Genomic DNA, 25,414 nt, shown 5'->3' with positions numbered 1-25,414 from the left:
ATGAATGCAAGTTATCGCCAATATACCAACATCCCAATGGTGCTTCACTCACTCAGAATATGGAACCAATATAGGAAGCATTTTAAGATAGAGAAGCTTTTATCTGTGGCACCTCTGCAGGAGAACCACCTTTTTCTACCCTCTCAAACATATCCAGTTTTTAATATCTGGAAAACGTCTTTGCATCCTCCGAACAATTAAATTCCAAATTTAACTTTCCAGCAACACATTTCTTTCACTACCTTCAAATTAGAAACTCTGTTAAACAGAACCTGCTCAATTTCCTCACCTTCCACCTCCCTCTATGCTAGAAAAAATACGAATCAGTCTTGAGGACTCAGACAGCATTTCTGCAATATATACAACCATTTTACAGTCCCTCCCTTTCAAAGATCCAAGAGGACAGTGTGAAAAGGATCTCTCACACAACATATCAGAAAAAGAGTGGAAGGTAGCAATGCAGAGAATTCACTCGAACTCCATATGCACAAAGCGTATAATTATTCAACTTAAAATTATATATCAAACACATCTGTCTCGCTTAAAACTGTCCAAAATGTTTCCAGGGCAAGATCCAGCCTGCGAACACTGCAATCAAGTTCCAGCCTCACTGGGTCACATATTTTGGGCCTGCACCAAATTAACATCATTCTGGACCAAAATTTTTAAATGTCTTTCAGACAGCCTTTAATGCTACAATCCCTCCTAATCCACTAACAGCTGTGTTTGGTGTACTTCCAGATGTGCTTAAAGTGTAGAAGGACAAACAAACTGTGATCGCCTTTACTACACTATTGGCACGTAGACTTATCTTGCTCTACTGGAAGAATCCTAACTCTCCTCTTTTAAGTCAGTGGGTAACTGATGTTATATACTATTTGAAACTGGAAAAAATCTAATTCACACTTAGAGGATCTGTGCAGAACCTTTTCAAAACCTGGCAGGATCTAATCAATAATATTTTAGAATAAGCATTTAAATTGAGGAAGCAGGTTCTCTCCCCATTTCTTTTTCTTCGCCATTTATCTTTATTTACTTATTAAGTCATCTATTTACTTATTTTTACTAGCTTTAAGTTTTACTCTGCTGGCCATGCTCTCTTTCTCAGGGGTGGGGATTGATTTGTTTTCGATCCTATTTTTGTAAAAATTTATTTATTTCTATGAATTGCTGTATGATTACAATAAAATCAATAAAATTATTTTTAAAAAATCCAGATGCACAAAACAGTGCGTATGTCAAGTTCCACATTCTTCCCCTTTACAAATCCCAATGAATGTGAAATTTAATGCATGTTCACACACCTTCAGCCCAATCCCATCTCCTCGAAGAATTTTGCGAATAAAGTATCCATTATTCATAAAGCTTCAATTGGTGATCTGTTTTTCTGCGTTAACCTCATATTTTTTCATACTTCTTCTCAAACCAAGGGGGTGCGAGGGTAAAATGAATCGGGAAGCGCTGATATATATATATTGAATATATTGAAATAGTTTTACTGTCAAATAATGCAAACAGTATGCGGCATGTGTTTCGCCCTAATTCTGGGCTCATCAGGCATACACACTCACTGCACCCCCTCTCGGGAATCGAACCTCGGACGTCAGCGCTAGAGACGAAGCCTCTAATGTTGTGCCATGGTGTGTGGTTCATTTATTTGACAGTATGTAGATCGGTGTGTGTATATATATATATATATACTAGCAAAATACCCGCGTTTCGCAGAGGAGAAGATGTGTGTTAAAGAAGTAATGAAAAAGAAAAGGAAACATTTTGAAAATAACGTAACATGATTGTCAATGTAATTGTTTTGTCACTGTTATGAGTGTTGCTGTCATATATATATATATATATATATATATATATATATATACACACACACACACATATAAACATATATATATACAGTATATACATATATATATACACACACATATACATATACTGTATACTCTCACCTAAAGGATTATTAGGAACACCTGTTCAATTTCTCATTAATGCAATTATCTAATCAACCAATCACATGGCAGTTGCTTCAAGGCATTTAGGGGTGTGGTCCTGGTCAAGACAATCTCCTGAACTCCAAACTGAATGTCAGAATGGGAAAGAAAGGTGATTTAAGCAATTTTGAGTGTGGCATGGTTGTTGGTGCCAGACGGGCCAGTCTGAGTATTTCACAATCTGCTCAGTTAGTGGGATTTTCACGCACAACCATTTCTAGGGTTTACAAAGAATGGTGTAAAAAGGGAAAAACATCCAGTATGCGGCAGTCCTATGGGCGGAAATGCCTTGTTGATGCTAGAGGTCAGAGGAGAATGGGCCGACTGATTCAAGCTGATAGAACAGCAACTTTGTCTGAAATAACCACTCGTTACAACCGAGGTATGCAGCAAAGCATTTGTGAAGCCACAACACACACAACCTTGAGGCGGATGGGCTACAACAGCAGAAGACCCCACCGGGTACCATTCATCTCCACTACAAATAGGAATAAGAGGCTACAATTTGCACAAGCTCACCAAAATTGGACAGATGAAGACTGGAAAAATGTTGCCTGGTCTGATGAGTCTCGATTTCTGTTGAGACATTCAAATGGTAGAGTCAGAATTTGGCGTAAACAGAATGAGAACATGAATCCATCATGCCTTGTTACCACTGTGCAGGCTGGTGGTGGTGGTGTAATGGTGTGGGGGATGTTTTCTTGGCACACTTTAGGCCCCTTAGTGCCAATTGGGTATCGTTTAAATGCCACGGGCTACCTGAGTATTGTTTCTGACCACGTCCATCCCTTCATGACCACCATGTACCTATCCTCTGATGGTTACTTCCAGCAGGATAATGCACTATGTCACAAAGCTCGAATCATTTCAAATTGGTTTCTTGAACATGACAATGAGTTCACTGTACTAAAATGGCCCCCACAGTCACCAGATCTCAACCCAATAGAGCATCTGTGGGATGTGGTGAAACGGGAACTTCGTGCCCTGGATGTACATCCCACAAATCTCCATCAACTGCAAGATGCTATCCTATCAATATGGGCCAACATTTCTAAAGAATGCTTTCAGCACCTTGTTGAATCAATGCCACGTAGAATTAAGGCAGTTCTGAAGGCGAAAGGGGGTCAAACACCGTATTAGTATGGTGTTCCTAATAATCCTTTAGGTGAGTGTATATATATATATATTAGCAAAATACCTTTTTAAACTGAGGGAAAATATACCAATAATTATTTGTTAAGGGTCTCTTTGTATATCACATTGTGAGTTATGCCCTCCGGTTGTAATATGACCAAGCTGTGCGCTGAGCTTACTCTTGAGCATGCAACGTACAGTTGGCCATGTGAACAGTAATCTTGTTTCAAATCTCACAGCTTGGATTGCTGCTGTCGGTTTGAGTTTCATGGTTTGTTTCAATTATGACAGTATTTGTAGGACTTGTGTTGAAGAGACATTCGGCATCTGTCAAGCGTTGCAAGTATACAGCTCGGTCACCATGTGAGGCGGCGTTGGGCCCCCTATCCCAACGCCTCCCACATTGTTGGCTGCCTGCCTATATAAGGCCGTCCGTCGCTCTGGTCTCTACATTCCCTTCCTTGCTTCGCCACGGGATTCACATCTACCTGCTGATAACTACAGCCTTTTTATTTAATCCACGGCTTCTCCGCTGTTTTATTGTCCATTTATTACAATTATAGTTACTGTGTAGGTATTTTAGACTTACTTTACATTTTTCAGGTACCCATTTCCTTTATCATTCCAACCGTACCCCCATTAACATGTCTATCGAGGTGATCACCATCGATCAAAGAACTGTCACTTACCGAGTGGTTTCCATGCCCGGAGATGGCACCTACCTTTTCCATTCTCTTTGTTACATATTGCACGGCCATATCAGGCTCACTCTTGATATCCGGAGGAACATTGTGTCTTATGTACTGAATGACTGGGACAGGTTCAAGGTGTGGACCGATGACGGTACAGGAGATAATTATTCTACACAGGAACACTAGAAGAGTGAAATGCTTAAGCCCTTCACCTATGCATCTGCATGTGAGTTGATGGCTGCCAGTGAATTGTTCGGTTGTCGCTTTCAAGTGTACTAAAATGGCCAAATATTTTATGACAGGTGACGATTTCAGTAATGGACACTTTGATGTTTATGAATGTTTAAACTCTCAAAAGCTGGATGTGAAGTTATCGATGAAACCGGTTGTATACTTACAACGCTTGACAGATGCCGAATGTCTCTTCAACACAAGTCCTACAAATACTGTCGTAATTGAAACAAACTATGAAACTCAAACCGACAGCAGCAATCCAAGCTATGAGATTTGAAACAAGATTACTGTTCACATGGCCAACTGTACGTTGGATGCTCAAGAGTAAGCTCAGCGCACAGCTTGGTCATATTACAACCGGAGGGCCGAACTCACAATGTGGTATACAAAGAGATCCTTAACAAATAATTATTGGTATATTTTCCCTCAGTTTAAAAAGGTTTAATTTTCTTCTTAATAAAAATTTTAAGGCAGTACTTCGCCGCTGCTAAGCACGGGTATTTTGCTAGTATATATATATATATATATATATAGACAAACCAGGGATGAACAAGTTCCTTTCTACTGCAGCCACAGCCGCGACACACATAAAAAACATCAATAATAACTCATAAACTTGCAATATTATTTAGGAAAATCGCAACATTTTACTCACCAAAAATTCGGATTATTTGTAAACAAAATCCATCGTCCTCTCTTTCCTCAAAAACAGTTCAATTACTCTGTCGTACGGATTATCCGTGCGCTTCAGTTCCATCAAAACCTCACTTTCTATCGCTATCAAAGCTAATATTTCTGGCATGTTTCAATTCGCTTTAGGGCTGAAAATGTCCGCGCGACAGAAGCAGTGTACACAGGAATGCTCACCGCCAAATATACCAATGTGAACAGCTGCCCCACGCTCTCATTCAGATTTTTCTGATGAAGGAAGTCAAGGAGATCAGTGGGAGATTTTCCTGCAAAATCATCCATGGCATACATTACAGTCAGTTCTGTTTTTAGCCGAGACAGATCAAAAAGTACTCTGTGGCTCTTGTGTTAAAGTGGAGAAGGCTGCGTGCATGAAATTTTTCTTGTATTCCCGAAACTTCAGGGGCTCAAGGAGCGTGACAAACATCAGGTTTTCGTGGTCTTGAAATCTGGTCTGTGTCTGGCAAATAATATTGTCCAGAATCCTGCCATGGTGTTGGCCGTAGTGCACGCGACGATCTTTCGCTCGGAGCGTTTGCGGTGCATTCAGTGGCCTCGGAGAGTTCCTCATATCGGCTTCTATCCAATCAATGGGTCTGAATACGGTGACGTTGCCGTGCGCCTGCTAGAGGACCCTACTGACACCAACTCAAAATCTGATTGGTTGAAGCAACAGGTTAATCGACATTTATTCTGTGTTAGAGTGCCTCCACAACAGATTGTGAAAGCCTCTCTGCCTGGCAACAAATGATGGCTGAAATGTGATTGGTTAAATGCTTTAATACGAAACTCCGCCTCCCACGGCTATCGAGCTGCAGTCTATTCTCTCTGCCTGGCAACAAATGACGGCTGAAATGTGATTGGTTAAATATTTTAATACGAAACTCCACCTCCTACGGTTATCGAGCTGCATTCTATTACAGTATATGGACAAAAATATGTTCCAGTTATGATCATTACGCGTAGAATTTCGAAATGAAACCTGCCCAACTTTTGTAAGTAAGCTGTAAGGAATGAGCCTGCCAAATTTCAGCCTTCTACCTACACGAGAAGTTGGAGAATTAGTGATGAGTGAGTGAGTGAGTGAGTGAGTAAGTGAGGGCTTTGCCTTTTATTAGTATAGATTTAAAAAAAATGTAAAGTTTACTGTTTTGTTTGAGGTAATTCTAATGGTATTACAATGTATTTAAGAAAACTTTTGTATTATTAAACACCCCCACCACTCTGCACAGGCACCTTTCTACCTCCTCCATTCAAGTAAACAGTACAGAGCCATTAACATTCACACTGCTAAATATAGGGTCACTTTTTATCCACAGATCAAAAGACTACTTATACTGACAAATGTATTACTTTTTTCTTTCATATATTGTCTAATGTTGCATTTCATGTATGGTGTTGTTTTTATTGTTTGTTGTTACTATTGTGGTACTGTAAGTAGTCTGTGGGAAACATGCGAATAAGAATTTCTATATATTATGTTTATGTGACGATACATATAAACTTGAACTTCACAGGTCTTGTACCTTTCCCCTGGCAAAACACAGAGCAGATTCTTTCACTAGTACAAACATGGTATAAATTTTTCTACTAATTGAATTAACTTACTACCATGGTTTTCTTCACTCTGGAGGTAGATTTAGACATGCTCCACTGACCATCCTTTATGCTGCCTGTCACTCTAGAGATATCAGAGTCTCCTTCCAGTTTCACATGGAAATGCAAATTAGACTTGGTGTCAGCAGAGGATGAATGCATAAAAATTTTCTGATAGTTTTACTGATCTTGGAAGTGAAACTGAGATGGGATATAAAGCTGCCTTATTCTTATGTTTAATAGCCAATTTGTAAATTCGCCTAGTGCGAGTACAAGTGTGAGTATGTGTAGGAAGAGCCCTGCAATGGACTGGAGCCATGTCCAGAATTGGTTGCTGCCAGGGTACGGGCCAAGGTTTGAGTAGGTTATGTCTGATAACACTTCAGGCCCACTCACCTTACTGTTGAGTGGATATGGGGGTGGGGTGTGTATGTGTTTGTGACAAAAGTGCAATATAGAAGGAATTTAGTGAGACCATAGTGCATTGTGAGAAAGTATATTCATTTAAATCAAATTAAATAAAACCTAGGAGTAGCTATCCTTGCCTAATAAATAACTTTAACAAACTGCTTGTTTTGGAATGTTTGTTTTGGGGAAGGGTGCACACAAGGATATAATCCATCATATTGGTGAAGTTTCATTTTTTGCATTTTTCAAGCTCACAATGTTTCTCATTTGTGGCTCATTAAGTGCTATGATTTCATTTTTATACCTGTCTATTACCTTCTGTGCGACTTCTATGCTGCTGCCTTCACTTATGGAGGGCTTCATCTCACAGTGAATTAAAGTTACAGAAACTCAAATTTACTGAAATGCACAGCTAAGTTCTGCTCCAAAAAAAGATACTGAAAAAGGCAAGAAACTCACTTGTTTAACACAAACTTTGCTATATGCCATATTAAAATAGGAGAAAAGGCTATAGAAACGTCAGTATTGCTCCTCTATCACAATAAAAAGAATTTTTAGAAGCAAATGCCACAGACTAACATACACAGCAAGATTACTTGATGTCACATCAGGATATGTATATGCCATACAGAATATTTTAACCTATCAGTAAAGCAAAGCAAAGTCACCATATGTCCAACTAATCTTTATCTCTTTTGACATTTTCTTGTTCTGTTATAAATTTTTTTTTCTCTCATTATCTTCTGATTGCAGCATACACATCTGACCAAACATAATTACTAATGCAAATGCATATAATGGAAAGAAGACTGTTGCATTTAGAGTACTAGTGACTGTAGGCCAAGTTGGAAGACAACCAATTTTCACTTTCTCCAATGTTTTGGCAGGACTAACTTGCTTGACCACTGAATAGACTTCTTACTTTTATATGATCTAACTTTTATTATTCTCGTGAGCCTAAATTGCAATAAATGATCCAGGAGACAATTATGCCCCACCTGGGGTAACATGGAGCCATAACAAAATGTATAAAGAAATGTTTAATTGAGGAAAGGCAATTGTAATGGCCAGGAATTAAAACTGATTTAAAGTATGCTTACAATTACACAATCATCACACAACTTTTCTGGTGCTGTTTCTCTGAAGTATTTGGAGTCATACCCAGCTTACCAGATCACAGAGTCACAACTCCACAACTGAGTTAAATCTCATAACAAATTGAGATCACCAATTATATTAGTAAATACCAGGGCTGTGGAGTCGGTAAATAAAACCTTCAACTCCGACTCCTTAGTTTCCGGTACTTCTGACTACGACTCCCTGGTATTTAATATGCTAATGTATTTCCATGTTGATTGAAGGAAGACAACATACACATCATTTAACCACAGAACTACTGGCTAGGAAGCTGACTCTCAACTGTATTGGCCAGTTAAACAAAAAACAAAAAAATGAAAACAATAAGGTTTTATTTATTGTTTTTATCAAGTGGCTATAAAGTAGTAGGTAGTAGCATGCATAAAAATCAGGAACAGGAACTTTACCAGTTCAAAAAATATAAACCACATTCTTCAGTAGTTTTAAAACAAAAACAAAGCTTAACCACATTAACAAAAAACAGTTTATATATTAAACTTGGAATACAGTTGTTGAGTAGAATAGCTGTTAAATGCAATCCAAAATTAACTCTGACTTAAATCTGATTATTTTTAAAACTAAAAATAGACTTTCACCACTAACTGGTGGGTGGCATTGCTGTTACAGTTCTAGCCACATCACTAATAATCTCTGGATCAACAAGGGTGGCTTCTTCTACAGTCAGTTTCGATGAGTGATCATACTTTTCAAATTCTTTTAATTCTTTAAAAAACTCCTGCTGGAATCTCTTTATTTGGACATTTACTGGTTGTTTATCTTTCACACATAGACGACGTCGTTTTGCTTTTGAAACTTCCATTTTGTCCAAGTAGGAATCAAAGTCTAATTCTTCATTTGAAGAGGATGATCCTGAGTTACCAGTGCTTATAGCTTCATCCAGTGGTGGTGTTTCAGGTAGTAGTAATCCCTTCATGTGAACTGCAACATCATAGAGTGCCTTTTTTCCATTAGTAATCTGGTCACTGCTCAACACAATTCGACTCATTGGATCAACATAAATAGCAGCTAACAAGATTTGATTATCCAGTAATAGACTCTCCCTTTTCTTCATTGAAGATGCAATGCCATCAGCTATCAACCCTTTACTTTTGTTCAAGTAATATGTCAAGCTCTTCCATTCCCAGAAAAATTTACCGGGCGTTAAATCTTCATATTGCAACCTGTTGGTGACAGTAAAGGGGTAAGAAAGCAGACTTTCCCGTTCTTTTACTTTTGCCCACTGACGTTCAGTTAATAAAACTGTTTAATTGTCCAGTTCTTCAAGAAAGTCTTTTAGTTCAAGCAAATGCTTTACCAACAAACAAGTGCTTCCCCAGCATGTTGTTTGATCCAAAATGGCTCCTTTTCCTGCACGTCTTTTCAATATGGCATCTGTTTTAAGGGCCCTGGCTGAAACAGTTACTTGCCTCAATTTGCCAATCAGAGTAGCAACATGACGATATTTCAATTCATCTCTTATTGCAAGTTGCAGAGTATGAACAACACAATGCATATGTTGAATAGTAGTAAGCTTAGATACTTCTTCAGCAATGTTATCCAAAATTTCACTATTCTCTTTGGTTTCACTTTCTCCAATACTTGCAGAACTGTCTTCTTCTAATATCTGTTTGTCACTTTGTTAATCTACTTTATTCATTTTCTCAATTGTGCTTAACATATTAGAAGCACTATCTGGCAAAATAAATAGAATCTGTTCCTTTTTAATTTCAAAATCTTCTAGAACAGGTGGGGTGCAAAGTTATGCTAAAGTTCGGCCCAGGTAGGAGCATATGTGAATAGTGCAAACAGAACCCCTGAACACACATCAGGCCATAGCACACACCTTCACCTACATCATTACACTTGTTTACACTCAAATGAACTTGTTAAACACATTATATCTGAAATAAAATGAAACCACTTTTTGTAATGTACCATAATCCAGATTACAGTATGTGAATGTCTACAGAGGTTGCATAATAGCTCAGCTGAACTTCACACTAGTAGTAACACAACTACACACTAGGCTTGGTTCTTACATCAGAGAAGTACATAATTATCACTACTGTTTGTGAAATAGGACATTTGAATTTGCTGTATTTTTTTTCATTACAATTTAAATTTATTAGGAGTCAGAGTCGGAACATTTTTGCTGACTCCGACCCCAGGTGCCTAAAATTGTCTCGACTCCAACTCCAGAGCCCTGGTAAATACAACAACATTTTCTCACTTTGTAGAATATTATTCTGTATATACAATAGTACTATTTAAATCATTTTTTCTGTTGACTGTACTTTTTCATAATGCTGCCTTACAAGTGGCTAAAACCTAGCCTCCTCCTATTAATTTGTAAAAGACACTTCAGATCATAATACTCTGAACAACTGAATGTAGGATACTTTTTTAATATACTGAAATTAATCTGCTCAAATCTATTCGAAGCATAAAATAACATTTACAGCAAATCTTTTAAATGATACTCAGGCAACACTAAGTAATGCAACTACTAATGAAACTATTTTGAACAATAAAATCATACCAGACAATCAGTTGCTTTAAAAGAAAAAGGGTTTGATGTTTCCAGCCAACTAATTTTTTTCTGGTAAAGGTGTATCTTTAAACAGTCGCCCATCTATCAATTAATTTTCCTAATCAGTGTAATCCAAGGTTGGTGGGAGAGGACACTTTCCTCTACATTTAAATAACACACATGGGTTACCAAAGAAAATGAAAAAATTTGAAAAACTCATTTTTAAAGGAGCTTGTCTGTAACGTAAACCTAGATCCCTAGTTTTCATATTTACATAAATAATCCTTATCATTGTCAAACCTGCTTAATCCAAGTCAAGGTTTTGTTGGCCAGAACGTATTCTGTGAGCACTTGGAATAAAGCGGGAAACAGCGCTAGACAGAGTGCCACTCCATCTCAGGGTCTAGTCTCACACATATCCAGACTTGCACTCATACTGGAACTAGGCTGAAATTGCCAATCAGTCTAACCAGCATGACCTAGGTTATTATCACACTTACTGGTATTGTAATAGAGTGGGTATTCATTTCTTTTTGAAATCTAAAATAAATTATATTGCAGTTTGAAATATTGTTCTTATAATGCTATGATAAGTCTTTCTCACATTAGCAAAACACTTCTAATTACTAACTTCCAAAGCCAGGTCACTGCTGACTGCCTGCTGTGCATACTTACCAACAAAATATTCTCTAAATTCTTCAGAAAAGTTAAATGACTCTGGCATTTAAAATATTTTCAAAATGGGAAATCCAAACTGTGGGGCATCAGAGAACCAGAAACAATGACTGTTGAACTTTTACAAAGTCAGATTTGTGAAGACAAACAGAGAATCTGGAGGGGGAATGGTGAAGCTCTCCACAAATATGAAAAAGCAAACACGTCCAGAAACAACAACAACATGCAAGTTGACAAAAGGAATACCTGAGAGGAGTGGGAAAGATCTCAGTGTTGACAAGATATAGTATCTCAAAGGCAGTTGTTATCGAAAGCCTTCCTATGATAGAAATACTCGTCTTCAGCCAGCTTAAGCCTGTTGGAACAAGGGAATAAAATACATCTTTTATTTTTTAAAAATTATGTCCATTAGTCTGTATTATGTCCAGTAGTCTGTGCATCCATGAAGCATACTGAAAATCTCAAAATAAGATGTCTTACAATTTAATTAAATGTTGTTACTGTCTGTCTAATCTGTCATACCACAACAACTGACCACATTTACTACAAAATGCTTCGTTTCTCAGATATTCGTACAGTAAGAAAAAAACATGTTCCATAAATTAAATGTCTGTTCATTTGATTTCATGTCTACCAACAGCAGTAACATTTTATTTCTGTTTATTCCCTTCTATAACAACAAGTTTTCTATCTTTTTTACCCTGCAAACATTTTGCTATTTGATTCCTGCATCATTTAAATGAAATGGAATATGAAATATGAGATCTGTTTTTCATATATTTGTATACATTATTTACCCTGCTTGAAGTTTATTTACTTGTTCTACTGGTTTGGTTAAAGAAAAGTCACATTTTACAGCACAATAATAACTACTAATTTAAAGTATGTGATCAAAATGACATAACATGTAGAAATAGTATGTTACTTTTGTTTGTGGGAAATGACAAGGAATGCTTATATAGACTTTGTCACACTCCCGTGTACAAATAAGGGATTAGGTAAAAGTGAGTCCAAATAGATCGGTATTGCAAAGTAAAACAAATACTGTAGGTACTCACATAACAGTAAAGGCATGGATTAGACCCTAAAATCATTCCATACCTGTACAGTATAAAAGTATATTATTTTGAAGATTGAATTTTCCATAAGTAAGACTGACCACTTCATCCAGAACCACAGTGCTGTTTATCACATTAATGTTCTGATTTCTTTTTTGTATCACTTATTTCCCTATATAATCAACTAGATATCAGAAGATCTTCCTTCAGTGTCTTGACTTGAGCCGCTGAATGGCAGAAGTCTTACTAGATCTAGATAAACTTGCCACACAATTTACATACTCTATTACAGTTTCTTATGCAATCCTTCTAACATTATATTAGATAGCTTGGTGTTCTCTGAATATGTAGAAATGATTGGCTTTCATTTCTGTAGTCGATCATTTCTTTTGTTTGCCATTCTTTCTTGCACCTTATGGTGGGATTGACAAGCTCTTTATACAAAGAAAAACTGACCGTCATTATTGAAATAAAGAATGTCTACAAAAGTAAACAAAGCTTACTTTCAGGAATAAATGCAGTGATCAAGCAGGCCAGTCCTGCCAAAACACTGAACAAAGCAAAAGGTGGTCGTCTTCCAACTCGGTCTACAGTCACTAGTACTATAAATGCAGAAGGAAATTCCATCAATCCTGATAAAAAGAAGTCGAAATAAAGGTTTCCGCCAATAATTCCAAGGCGCATGACCAGCCCCTGGTACACCACAACACATGAAAACCTGTATGGAAATAGGCATGTTATTGAAAGATATACAGTTGATGTGTGTAACCCACACTAACATTCCTGTTCCTACTAGTCTTGTCAGCACAGCCATAGCCTAACTGTAGGCAGTTTGATGGAACAGGGTGAGGGTGACTGGCTTGGGATGGTACACTTGAGCTTTGAGTTTTAACCCCATTGTTTGTGTTATTGTATAACATGACATCTTAAACAGCATTTTACACATTTCAGAGATGCAGGGAGGCTAGAGTCTATCCCAACAGCTAAAGACTTTATTTATTGTTAATTAAATTAGTATATATATTTACAGTATGTGTTTGTACATAAATACATACATTTATAATTATTATAAAAAAAGACAAATTATACAAAGATTGTGAGCTATAGGACGCTCAGCATCTACTGAGAAAAACACTACATGTAAAATAAGCTATGGATTTTAAGTACCTATTCTAATTGTAGATGTTATCTTCACATTTCTTCACCTTCTACTGTAGAAACAAAGTCCCCAGAACAGCCCACTGCTTCAGCATTTCAAGCAATAACACAGAGAAATTAAATCCCATATGACATCTTTATCACCCTTACAACCATGGACAATGTTAAAGTTCCCCAATTTACCAGCTCCAAAATATGGCATTGACAGGACCCAGGCATTTTTAGTAACATGCATACATTTTTAAAACATGAAATAGCAGCCTCAGATTGAAAGGGATAGAAAAATGGAAAGGCCTTGAGCAGTATTGGAGTGAATTATCTTACCAAGAATACATTAAAATGAGAGAGTACTTCTTCAACTGAGCTGTCTTAAACACATCAAGTACAGAGGGGGTGTGCTTGTTTCCTGGATCAGACTCATCTGTGTCTACCTAATTGAAGACAATTCAGATTAGTAAGACACCAATAATATTATGTTGTACTTTATGGGACATGCCCATGACCTGCATATTTGTTCACTTATAATAAGCAATTACATGCCACACTCTTTTTGTCAATTCTATGCAAAATGTACTTTACTGGGGAAATTACAAATGTTTATTTATTGATTTGTTTATTTGTTTGTTTGTTTTTAAGTTTGTATGATAGTTTCATGACTTTCATATTTTCTCATGTATAGTAAGCAGATATATGCTGTACCCTCCACACCACTAGTCTACAGTATCTCCTTGATTCGACAAATTTTAAATCCCTTTTTATTTATACATTGATTAGTCTTTTTGTTTTTAACAGTTGCTTAAAGGTTTTTAACTTGTGTTTCCTTTAACCTTTCTCATCTGCCCCTTCTTTCTTAGATCTGTTACTCAGCATAACTGTTATGCCTATGAGGATATAAAGTATGACAGCAATAGAACAAACTTAAACATTTACAGATATCACATATATTCCAATGTAATGGAAGTTGTTATTGTAGGAAAGGACCATCCCATTTGACTCAAAGCAGCCTTAGAGGTGTAGTGATACATAACTATAAAGTAACATGGGTGGTAAATGAGATTATGAAAAAACGCAAATGGGATGTAAGGCACTTTGAAACCAGTCAGCAAAATTTTCAGCTTCTAATTGTGCCAATGACCCTCACAACTTCAGCATCATACTAAAAAAAAAAAACAAAAAGCCAAAGCATTTCTCATTCTCTAAATTCCTACATTTAATGGGGGAACATAGTTATGTACTAATAGAGTTAATCCTTAAATTATGATATTGAAAGGCCAAGTCACACTGCTGCTTCTAAAGTAAATCATCAAAATGCTCTATAAAAATAAGTATTGATTTGTTGGCGTTATGAAAAGAAAACCACAACAACTAAACTCCCCTGCCTCAGAACTTCCCTAATCTTCATTTGGGTCCATTTGTCTTTGTAAAATGTGCCTTGTAATGGAGCATGCTTTGGTATAGCGGGTCCGCGGCTTCCGAAAAAAAGGGTCGGGTTTTTAAATCCGTATAGCCATGTCGTTCTCTATGGGCGCGATTGCATGACCGCGGGGAGTTAATGAGGTGATTGGAGCGAGTCGCACCTGCATTTATGGGTGCGATCGTTCTTGTTTGCCTCATTGGCTTCCTGCGGTGTGTAATAAAGATGCTGCACCCACGGAGGCAGCCGGGTGTGAGTATATATAGATGGATGGAGACGAGAGAGATATAAATCGTGGGAGAGAAATGGAAGGAGGTACAATGATATATGGAGGTGGTCGTTAAAGGACTGCAATGGCAGTCTAGGCTGGATGATCGGGACACATGAAAAGAGAGAAACAGAACGAGTTGGGGCCCCGCGAAGGAGCGTTAGGTGGAGGCGCTCTTGGGGCTAGTTCGCCCCACTGACAATTAGTGAGTGGGGTGAGCAGAGAGATGTTCTCCCGAGGAATCTGAGAAGCGACTTCGGGTGCGCGAAAGATGAAGGGAGGAGAGCCAACCTCGACGGTCTGGCAGTGACGTACTTTAGGAGGCCAAGACGGAGGTTGACTGAGGGAGCTCGAGGCTGTTGGGGCTCCGCCGGCTGAGTGAACAATGGGTGAGACGGGGAGAAAGACGGAGGTGGGCCAGAGAGTAATGAGTGAGAGAGACTGCGTATTAACCACTGATTATAAAGGATTTATTTATTGATGGCTTTTAGCCCCACTGGAACTTTTATGGATTTATTTATTGGAACCTGTTGCACTGCACTTTTTGTTTATTGATTGTTTTAAATAAAAACACTTTTTCACTTTTGGAATATATCCCCTGGCTTTGAGAGATTTGTCCCCATTTGTCAGCTCATCTTGGTGACATTACCGACGGTGTAGGGTTCAAGGGCTCCCAAACAGCAGATGGGAGCATGGCGCTGAACCCGCATCATCACACATGCTATTAAAAGTGATGGCTGATTGACATAGCCAAATTAATTATTAATATCTACGCCATAAACAGTTAAGGAGTAAAAAAGTAGAATTTGTAAATAATAAACTGGGTACTTTGCAACCAATATCAATGCTGGATATTTTATTTTCTGTTTCTACAGATAACAATATTCATCACAATCATTTTCAAGAAGATAATGAATACTGAAATGTTAAGTCAGGGATTCTTGAGATCAAATCTTGAGTACCCCTGTGGGGGACATTATTCATTACAACCAGTTTCACAAATCAATTTCTCAGTCTTTCCATTAATGTAATTGTTTAATTTGCTATATTTTGTTATTTTGCATTCAATGCAAAATTTGGTAGAATTATATTTATTGGTAAAATAAATTCAGACATTTGTATTTTTGACTTAGCTTCAAGTATTAACTTAATTTTACAATTTTTTAACTTTTTTCTATGGAGTTTGATCCATTAAAATGCATTAGTGAAACAATGAAGTGCAAATGACATTGAATATTAAAGGATATCAGCAATGTTATAATTATGAAATAATGCTGAAAGAATCAGAACATCAAATGAAGAAAAAGAAAAATGAATCCCCTCAGTAACACATACAAATACTTGCTAATTTCAAATAAAAAAATAGCAAACTAACTTTATAATTACTGGACTGACACAAAAAAGGCAGAGACAGCTTAGTATTGAAGGCAACGATACAGTTAAGAGGAGAACTTGGTTGGGATTAATGTCAACAGTTACCATGGGTCGTATGATTATATTTAAAAACCACATTTCCTACACCTTATCTTAGTAATTAGCACACACATTAATATGACACTGAAGCAGATGCTCTCCTTTAGCATTCATTTTTATTTGTACCTGTGTCTGCCCTGGTAATCATTGTTTGTCAATAATTAGAAACAATTACAGAAGCAGACTACACAGAAAAAATGGATTAAAAGAAAATGGTAAAAAAGGATGCTTTTGAAGCAATTGAAAAAACACACATTTCAGATTTTTTATCTAAATGTAAATACCATATTAGAGCAGTTTTCTGAATGTGAAATATAAGAACAAGCTAATTAAATAATTAGATCAATGGTGTGGGCAGAAACCAAAGTACTTGGAGAATCCCTTGCAACTCTGTTAACAAATAAGCAACTATTATATTCCACCTAAGGAACCCTGGTGTTTATATGATTCTATAAATTGTTATAGTCTTATTTTTTGGTTGTAATCCAACTAATTTTGTCCAAAATGGTACTAAGTAAATGTTTAGTAGAGGTAACATAATGTTATACAATGAACATCATAGATTATTTTCTTTGACTGTTTTTCTTAGTCAGGTCAAGGTACATCTGTTACAAAAAGCAATTGGCACAGACAGACAGTTACATTTAAAGAATAAATATATGTAACAATTTACTACCTCAACCAAAGACTACAAAATATTAACAAAGGTTCACAAGCAAAATTTCTATGACCAAACAGTGAACTTTGATAGCTGGAATGTCTAGCTGGAATATCAAGGGTCTCAAACATGAATTAAAGAGAAATGAAAAAAATGGATGTACTCTCACACTTAACAAGTCTAAATGCCAAGATAGTATTTTACAGGCGACCACTTACTAAGTAAGGACTGGTTTTAGTTACAAAGAGAGTGGTCTGGACAAATTTTTCATCCTGACCTACAAAATTCTATGCTAGCAGTTCTAAAACCATTACCAGATTTTCAAAACATATCTAGAATAAAATCAATCTAAATAAAAGTGTGCTCTTTTCAGCGAATTCCCTAGCTCACAATGTCGGACTGGATACTTTCCCATTTATTTAGCATATCAGTTTAAATATCAGAAATAAATATAAAGCTCTTCTTCAAAAAAATCTTGCTGTCTGCATGGAAAAAAATAAACAAGACATGAATAGATGGTCTACCCTCCATCTTACATTAGCAGGGAGAAACAACATTCTCAAGCTTCTATTACTATTTCAAAACATGCCCATATACTGTATATTAAAAAATCATTTTTTAAGAAATACAACTCAATTATAACTTCATTTATTTGTAATTTCAAACTCCATGCACCCAAAGGGCAACTCTACAACGACCTAAAGCAGAAAGGGCATGGCACTATCTAACTTGCAGTTCTATGACTAAGCAGCAAATATACAAGCTATAAAGACCTGGACATTGACACAAATCAATTAATATACACAAGCCTGGTCTGCAATAGAAATAAGCTCTTGCAGTACTTCTTTAAATTCCCTGCTCTGTGCCTCAGTTGATACAAATTACCGTTAATTTACTAATAATTCAATTGCCCTTCATTCTCTCAGAATATGGAACCAATGTAGTAAGCACTTTAAGACAGAGAAGCTTTTATCTGTTGCATCTCTCTGTGACAACCAGCTTTTTCAACCTCTCAAAAATATACACTTTTAAAGTTTGAAAAGTGTCTGGGATTAAAACACTTAGTGATAACGTCTTTGCATCCTACAAACAATTAGGCTTCAAATTCAACATTTCATCAACACAATTTTTTCACTACTTTTAAGCTAGAAACTTTATTAAAGAGAACCTGCCCAACTTTTCTCAATTCCCACCTTGTTCTATTGATCAGATACTCAGGCACTCAGATAGCACTTCTACAAATTATACAAATATTTTAAAGTCCCTTCATTTCAAAGACTCCAAAGTACATTGGGGAAAGGATCTGTCACTTAGAATTTGAAAAAAGGAATGGAAAGCAGCCAGGCACAGAATATACTCTAGCTCCATATGTGCAAAGCACTCAATCATTCAACTTAAAATCTTTTATTGAGAACAAATATCTTGTTTAAAATTGTCCAAAATGTTTCCAGGGCACGATTCAACCTGTGAACATTGCAATCTAACTCCAGCCTCACTGGGCCACATATTATGGGCATACACCAAATTAACAACATTTTGGATAAAAATCTTTGCATGCCTATCAGACAGCCTCAGTGTTACAATCACTCCCAACCTATTAACAGCTGTGTTTGGTGCACTACTAGGCAGGCTTAAAGTGGAGAAGGTCAAACACACTGTAATTGCCTTTACTACACTTCTAGTATGTAGACTTACTGTATCTTGCTCGACTGGAAGTATCCCACCCCACCTCTTTTAAGTCAGTTGGTAACTGATGTTCTATACTACTTGAAATTGCAAAACATCTAATTCTCACTTACAGGATCTATTCATAACTTTTAAAAAACATGGCAGGATCTAATCAATAACATTTTAGAATAAGTTTCTACTTCATGGAAAAGAGTATCTCTGGATACTGTCTCTGTCTTTGCTTTGTTTGTTTGCTTTGTTAAGTTTGGCCTAATTATTTTTAAATAAATAAATAGAAAGCAAGAATATCTATCCATCCATCCATTATCCAACCCGCTATATCCTAACTACAGGGTCAAGAGGGTCTGCTGGAGCCAATCCCAAACAACACAGGGCGCAAGGCAAGGCACCAGCCCATCACAGAAGCAAGAATATAAAACAATAAAATTCACAATTGATTCACAATTTAAAAACACTCATTTTTGACTGTGAAATGAAGAAGCCTTTATCACTGAATGTTGCTCAATCATGATGTGAGTGTCAACATTGAGGTTAAGAGATCTGGCCTAAAAATTGCACTATGAATGCCTTAAAAAACTGGGTCATGAATTTGTTACTGTAAAACCCTCCCTGAAAAACAAAAAGTCAGAAACCCAGTGAATTTTACATTCTATTTAAAATCTAAAGTTTTTGCTCAAAGCAAATTATCTCATTTATTTTTAGATGATAGATATAAGGCTTAATGTACAGTATTTTCACAGAGTTAAGGACACATCACTGGTTTTTTTCCAAGTAGTCACAAAAGAAAAACAAAATTAAAGCTGAAATAATAAGCTGAGGTAGTAATAATAATTTTGAGATAATATGTAAAAGAATTCCTAAAGATCTGTTAAGATTTCCAGTTAAGTCCAAGTACATTTGTTCCCTAAAGGAGGCACCCAAATTCACTAAGGAGTATGTACAAACATGTGATGTACCATGTTGACAATGTTGGCACTAATTTTGTGAAATGCAACATGTAAAATAATAGTAAATAATATATTTAAAATGGCAATCGAAATATGTGATTGTGGCTTCACTACTTATGCTTTGCAGGCTTATTTTCTTTACAAAATAGGAATACCACTGTGGTGCCACCACAATAGTTAATATGGCTGCACAAGCAGCTGGGTTTTATCATACACACATCTAGTTGTGTGCAACTGTGGATGCTTTGGTGAGTAAGTCTATTTTAGAAAAAGTCTGAAGTAGTAAAGGTAACCTTTTACTGATGCTAATTAGTAAAGTAATAGTCAGTCTTTGTGGCACTTTTCTTAAAATTTATTTTTGTCTATTCATGTTGATCATTTTTGCTCACTGAAGTCTAACATAGTTGTTTGTCTCAGTTCTTGTATGAGTATGTGTTTGTGGTTCTATTTAATTAAGTTGAATTCTTTGGATTCTGCTCTAGCTACATATGTCAAGCCGTGCAAAGAGGATTCTTCTGGACTCAGCGCAGAGGTGCTAATAAGATTCCCTTGCACAGATTAGCATCAGAACATGTTAGAGATTATACAATATATTATTCTTAATTTTTCTCAGACGCAATAATAATAATTTAAGGTTTCAGTAATGCGGTGGGCTGGCACCCTGCCCGAGGTTTGTTTCCTGCCTTGTGCCCTGTGTTGGCTGGGATTGTCTCCAGCAGACCCCCGTGATCCTGCAGTTAGGATATAGCAGGTTGGATAATAGATGGATTGATGGATGGTTTCAGTAGCATTTCTTTTTTACTCCATGTAATATAAGCTTTGACAATGAGGTGTTTATGTTATGCCAGATTTTGAAAGAACTCTCTTTTTCAAATATATATCAGAATAATAATACTGATGTCATGGAAGCAACATAAAATGCAGAGCATGCAATTCCACATTTATACTTCTGACGATTACTTTTGGCCTTACACACCAGTGAACCAAGTAGTAAACTCTGCTGTTAGATCAACAAGAACTGAGGATATATTTTCTCTTGTCAGATTTTGCCTTTTTTCATCCAGTTACACAGGGTTCGCCTTCAAGGTGCCCTATCTCTTTATCTTGCTTATTTCATGTTATTAGAACATGTACAGTATATATGCTGCATTATATGTGTACCTTTTGTGCATGTATATGCATGTGTCTGTTGGTCCATTGGTACTCTATTATTGCCACTATTCTGAGGAGAAATGTAAGTAAGAATTTTATTGTACTATGTAATATGTACAGTTAGGTCCACAAATATTTGGATAGAGACAACTATTTTCTAATTTTGGTTCTGTACATTACCACAATGAATTTTAAATGAAACAACTCAGATGCAGTTGAGGTGCAAACTTTCAGCTTTAATTCAGTAGGTTGAACAAAACGATTGCATAAAAATGTGAGGCAACTAAAGCATTTTTTAACACAATCCCTTCATTTCAGGGGCTCAAAAGTAATTGGACAATTGACTCAAAGGCTATTTCATGGGCAGGTGTGGGTAAGTCCATCGTTATGTCATTATCAATTAAGCAGATAAAAGGCCTGAAGTTGATTTGAGTTGTGATGCTTGCATATGGAAGATTTTGTTGTGAACAGACAACATGCGGTCAAAGGAGCTCTCCATGCAGGTGAAAGAAGCCATCCTTAAGCTGCGAAAACTGAAAAACCCCATCCGAGAAATTACTACAATATTACGAGTGGCAAAGTCTACAGTTTGGTACATCCTGAGAAAGAAAGCAAGTACTGGTGAACTCAGCAATGCAAAAAGACCTGGACATCCACAGAAGACAACAGTGGTGGATGATCGCAGAATCATTTCCATGGTGAAGAGAAACCCCTTCACAACAGCCAACCAAGTGAACAACACTCTCCAGGGGGTAGGCGTATCAATATCCAAGTCTACCATAAAGAGAAGACTGCATGAAAGTAAATACAGAGGGTGCACTGCAAGGTGCAAGCCACTCATAAACCTCAAGAATAGAAAGGCTAGATTGGACTTTGCTAAAGAACATCTAAAAAAGCCAGCACAGTTCTGAAAAAACATTCTTTGGACAGATGAAACCAAGATCAACCTCTACCAGAATGATGGCAAGAAAAAAGTATGGAGAAGGCGTGGAACAGCTCATTATCCAAAGCATACCACATCATCTGTAAAACACAGTGGAGGCAGTGTGATGGCTTGGGCATGCATGGCTGCCAGTGGCACTGGGACACTAGTGTTTATTGATGATGTGACACAGAACAGAAGCAGCCGAATGAATTCTGAGGTGTTCAGAGACGTACTGTCTGCTCAAATCCAGCTAAATGCAGTCAAATTGATTGGGCGTTTCATGATACAGATGGACAATGACCCAAAGCAACCCAGGAGTTTATTAAAGCAAAGAAGTGGAAAACTCTTGAATGGCCAAGTCAGTCACCTGATTTTAACCCAATTAAGCATGCAACTTGTTGAAGGCTAAACTTCAGACAGAAAGGCCCACAAACAAACAGCAACTGAAAGCCACTGCAGTAAAGGCCTGGCAGAGCATTAAAAAGGAGGAAACCCAGCATCTGGTGATGTCCATGAGTTCAAGACTTCAGGCTGTCATTGCCAGCAAAGGGTTTTCAACCAAGTATTAGAAATGAACATTTTATTTCCAGTTATTTAATTTCTCCAATTACTTTAGAGCCCCTGAAATAAAGGGATTGTGTTAAAAAAAATAATTTAGTTTCCTCACATTTTTATGCAATTTTTTTGTTCAACCCACTGAATTAAAGCTGAAAGTCTGCACCTCAACTGCATCTGAGTTGTTTCATTTAAAATTCATTGTGGTAATGTACAGAACCAAAATTAGAAAAAAGTTGTCTCTGCCCAAATATTTATGGACCTAATTGCACTGAACTTCATTTTATTGCAAACTAGTAATTAAAATAGTGAAATTCAAGTGTTCCATTTAGGAATCAAATCCATTCAATTTATTAGTGGTTTAATTTTCAAAATGCCAAAATGCTCACGATAATTGTTTCTTTGATTATTACAATGACCACAATAAAAGCATAATTCATTTATTGCTCAATGTGTCTCCTCTAGTCAAACAGTACATTTTACAGCACAGGGAAACACCTATTGCCTAAGAGAGGTTTTAGAAAATTTGTTATCTCCGTTTTCTTCTCTTTTTTTCTTTTTTTGCCACTTGGGCCAATTTTCAAGGGCAATTACAAAACTTCCTTCTGATCCTTTCTCTCTCCATAACTAGGTATGTTGTCATCTTAAGCTCTCCAAACAATTTCAAAAGACAGCAATAAGAGCATCTTCATTAAATTTGTAATCATTACTTAAAATATTACCTCAACATATGCTGTAAACCCTTTCAAAAAAGAAGTTTAAACGATTAGGATAACCATTATCAAACACCACTATAGCTCCTGATATGGCTTTAACTATTATTATTATTATTATTATTATTATTATATTTTGTAACCCAGCCACAGGGGATGCACAAACCAATGTGTTTCTTCATGCCGGTCCCAAAACTGGATAAATGTGGAGGGTTACGTCAGGAAGGGCATCCTGTGTAAAAGATCAATATGCATACAACGATACAAATTTCCATATCGGATCGGTCGAGGCCCGGGTTAACAATGGCCGCTACTAGTACTGTTAGCCAACAGGATGCTGGCAGAAATTGGGCTACTGTTGGCCAAAGAAGGAGAAGAGGATGGGGGGGACATGTCCTGGAGGCAGAAGGACACGAGGAAGGTAAAGAGAGTGGAACTTAGGGTAGGAAATTTAATGTTGGAAGTGTGACTGGTAAGGGAAGAGGGTTAGCCAATATGATGGAGAGAAGGAAGGTTTTTATATTTTGTACGTACAAGAGACTAAATGGAAGGGGAGTAAGGCCAGGTGGTGTGGATGTGAGGAGAAATGGGGTAGGGATTATTTTAAAGAAGAAGTATATCAAAAGTGTTTTGGAGGTGAAAAGAGTGTCAGACAGAGTAATGATTATGAAGCTGGAAACTGAAGGTGTGATGATGAATGTTGTTAGTGCACATACCTCGCAAGTTGGGTGTTGGATGGATGAGAAAGAAGATTTCTGGAGTGAGTTGGATGAGGTGATGGACAGTGTACCCAAGGGACAGAAAGTGGTGATTGGAGTGGATTTCAATGGACATGTTGGTGAAGAGAACAGAGGAGATGAGGAGGTGATGGGTAGATATAATTTCAAGGACAGGACTGAAGAAGGTCAGAGGAAATTGGATTTTGCAAAAAGGATGGGCATGGCTGTGGTGAATACGTATTTTAAGAAGAGGGAGGAATATAGGGTGATGAACAAGAGTGAAGGAAGATGCACACAGGTAGATTATATCCTATGCAGACGAGTCAATCTGAAGGAGATTAAAGACTGAAAAGTGTAGTTAGGCAGCATAGGATGGTGGTCTATAGGATGACGTTGGAGATCAAGAAGAAGAGTAGGGGAGAGAGGGCAGAGCAAAGGATCGAATGGTGGAAGGTGAAAAAAGAAGACTGCAAGGTTGAGTTTAGGGAGGAGGTGAGACAGGCACTGGGTGGCAGTGAAGGGGTGATTAGTGAGCAGCAGTGTGGTTTCATGCCAGGAAATAGTACCACAGATGCAATGCTCTGAGTTTGTTGATGAAGAAGTATAGAGAAGCCCAGAAGGAGTTACATTGCATCTTTGTGGACCTGGAGAAAGCATATAACAGTGTGCCTCGAAAGGAGTTGTGGTATTGTATGAGGAAGTCGGGACTGGCAGAGAAGTACGTAAGAGTTGTACAAGGATATGTACGAGGGACGTGTGACAGTGGTGAGAACTGCAGTATGAGTGACGGATGCATTCAACATGGATGTGGGATTACATCAGGGATCGTCTCTGAGCCCTTTCTTTATTTGTAATGGTGATGGATAGGTTGACAGTCAATTTTAGACAGGAGTCCCCGTGGACTATGATGTTTGCTGATGACATTGTGATCTGTAGCGAGATTAGGGAGCAGGTTGAGGAGACCGTGGAGAAGTGGAGATATGCTCTGGAGAGGAAAGGAATGAACTTCAGTAGGAACAACACAGAATACATATGTGTGAATGAGAGGGAAGTCAGAGAAATGGTGAGGATGCAGGGAGTAGAGTTGGTGAAGGTGGATGAATTTAAATACTTGGGATCAACAATTCAGAGTAACAGGGATTGTGGAAGAGAGGTGAAAAAGAGAGCGCAGGCAGGGTGGAATGGTTAGAGAAGAAGAGTGTCAGGAGTAATTTGTGACAGATGGGTATCAGCAAGAGTGAAAGGTATGGTCTACAGGACAGTAGTGAGACCAGCTATGTTATATGGGTTGGAGATGGTGACACTGACCAGAAAGCAGGAGATGGAGCTGGAGGTAGCAGAGTTAAAGATGCTAAGATTTGCACTGGGTGTAATGGACAGGATTAGAAATGAGTACATTAGATGGTCAGCTCAAGTTGGACGGTTGGGAGACAAAGTCAGAGGGGTGAGATTGCTTTGGTTTTGGACATGTGCAGAGGAGAGATGCTGAGTATATTAAGAAAAGGATGTTAAGGATAGAGCTGCCAGGTAAGAGGAAAAGTGGAAGGCCTAAGACAAGGTTTATGGATGTGGTGAGAGAGGACATGCAG

At 37.4% G+C, this 25,414-nt stretch overlaps 1 protein-coding gene across 1 annotated transcript in view; it reads right to left on the bottom strand.

Moving 5' to 3' along the window:
- LOC120525980 (solute carrier family 22 member 3-like) overlaps positions 1 to 25,414 on the bottom strand; it is a 61,933-nt gene that overhangs the window by 12,171 nt on the left and 24,348 nt on the right. The window contains exons 6-8 of the mRNA XM_039748759.1: positions 13,637 to 13,743; positions 12,658 to 12,872; positions 11,343 to 11,451 (exon numbers count right to left, since the gene is read on the bottom strand). Coding sequence (XP_039604693.1) covers positions 11,343 to 11,451; positions 12,658 to 12,872; positions 13,637 to 13,743 — 431 coding nt within the window. The remainder of the gene's footprint in view (positions 1 to 11,342; positions 11,452 to 12,657; positions 12,873 to 13,636; positions 13,744 to 25,414) is intronic.

This window comes from Polypterus senegalus, chromosome 3 (assembly GCF_016835505.1).
Source record: "Polypterus senegalus isolate Bchr_013 chromosome 3, ASM1683550v1, whole genome shotgun sequence".
Taxonomy (NCBI): domain Eukaryota; kingdom Metazoa; phylum Chordata; class Cladistia; order Polypteriformes; family Polypteridae; genus Polypterus; species Polypterus senegalus.
The sequence above is the reverse complement of the archived record's forward strand: the minus strand, read 5'-3'. Positions and strand labels throughout refer to the sequence as shown.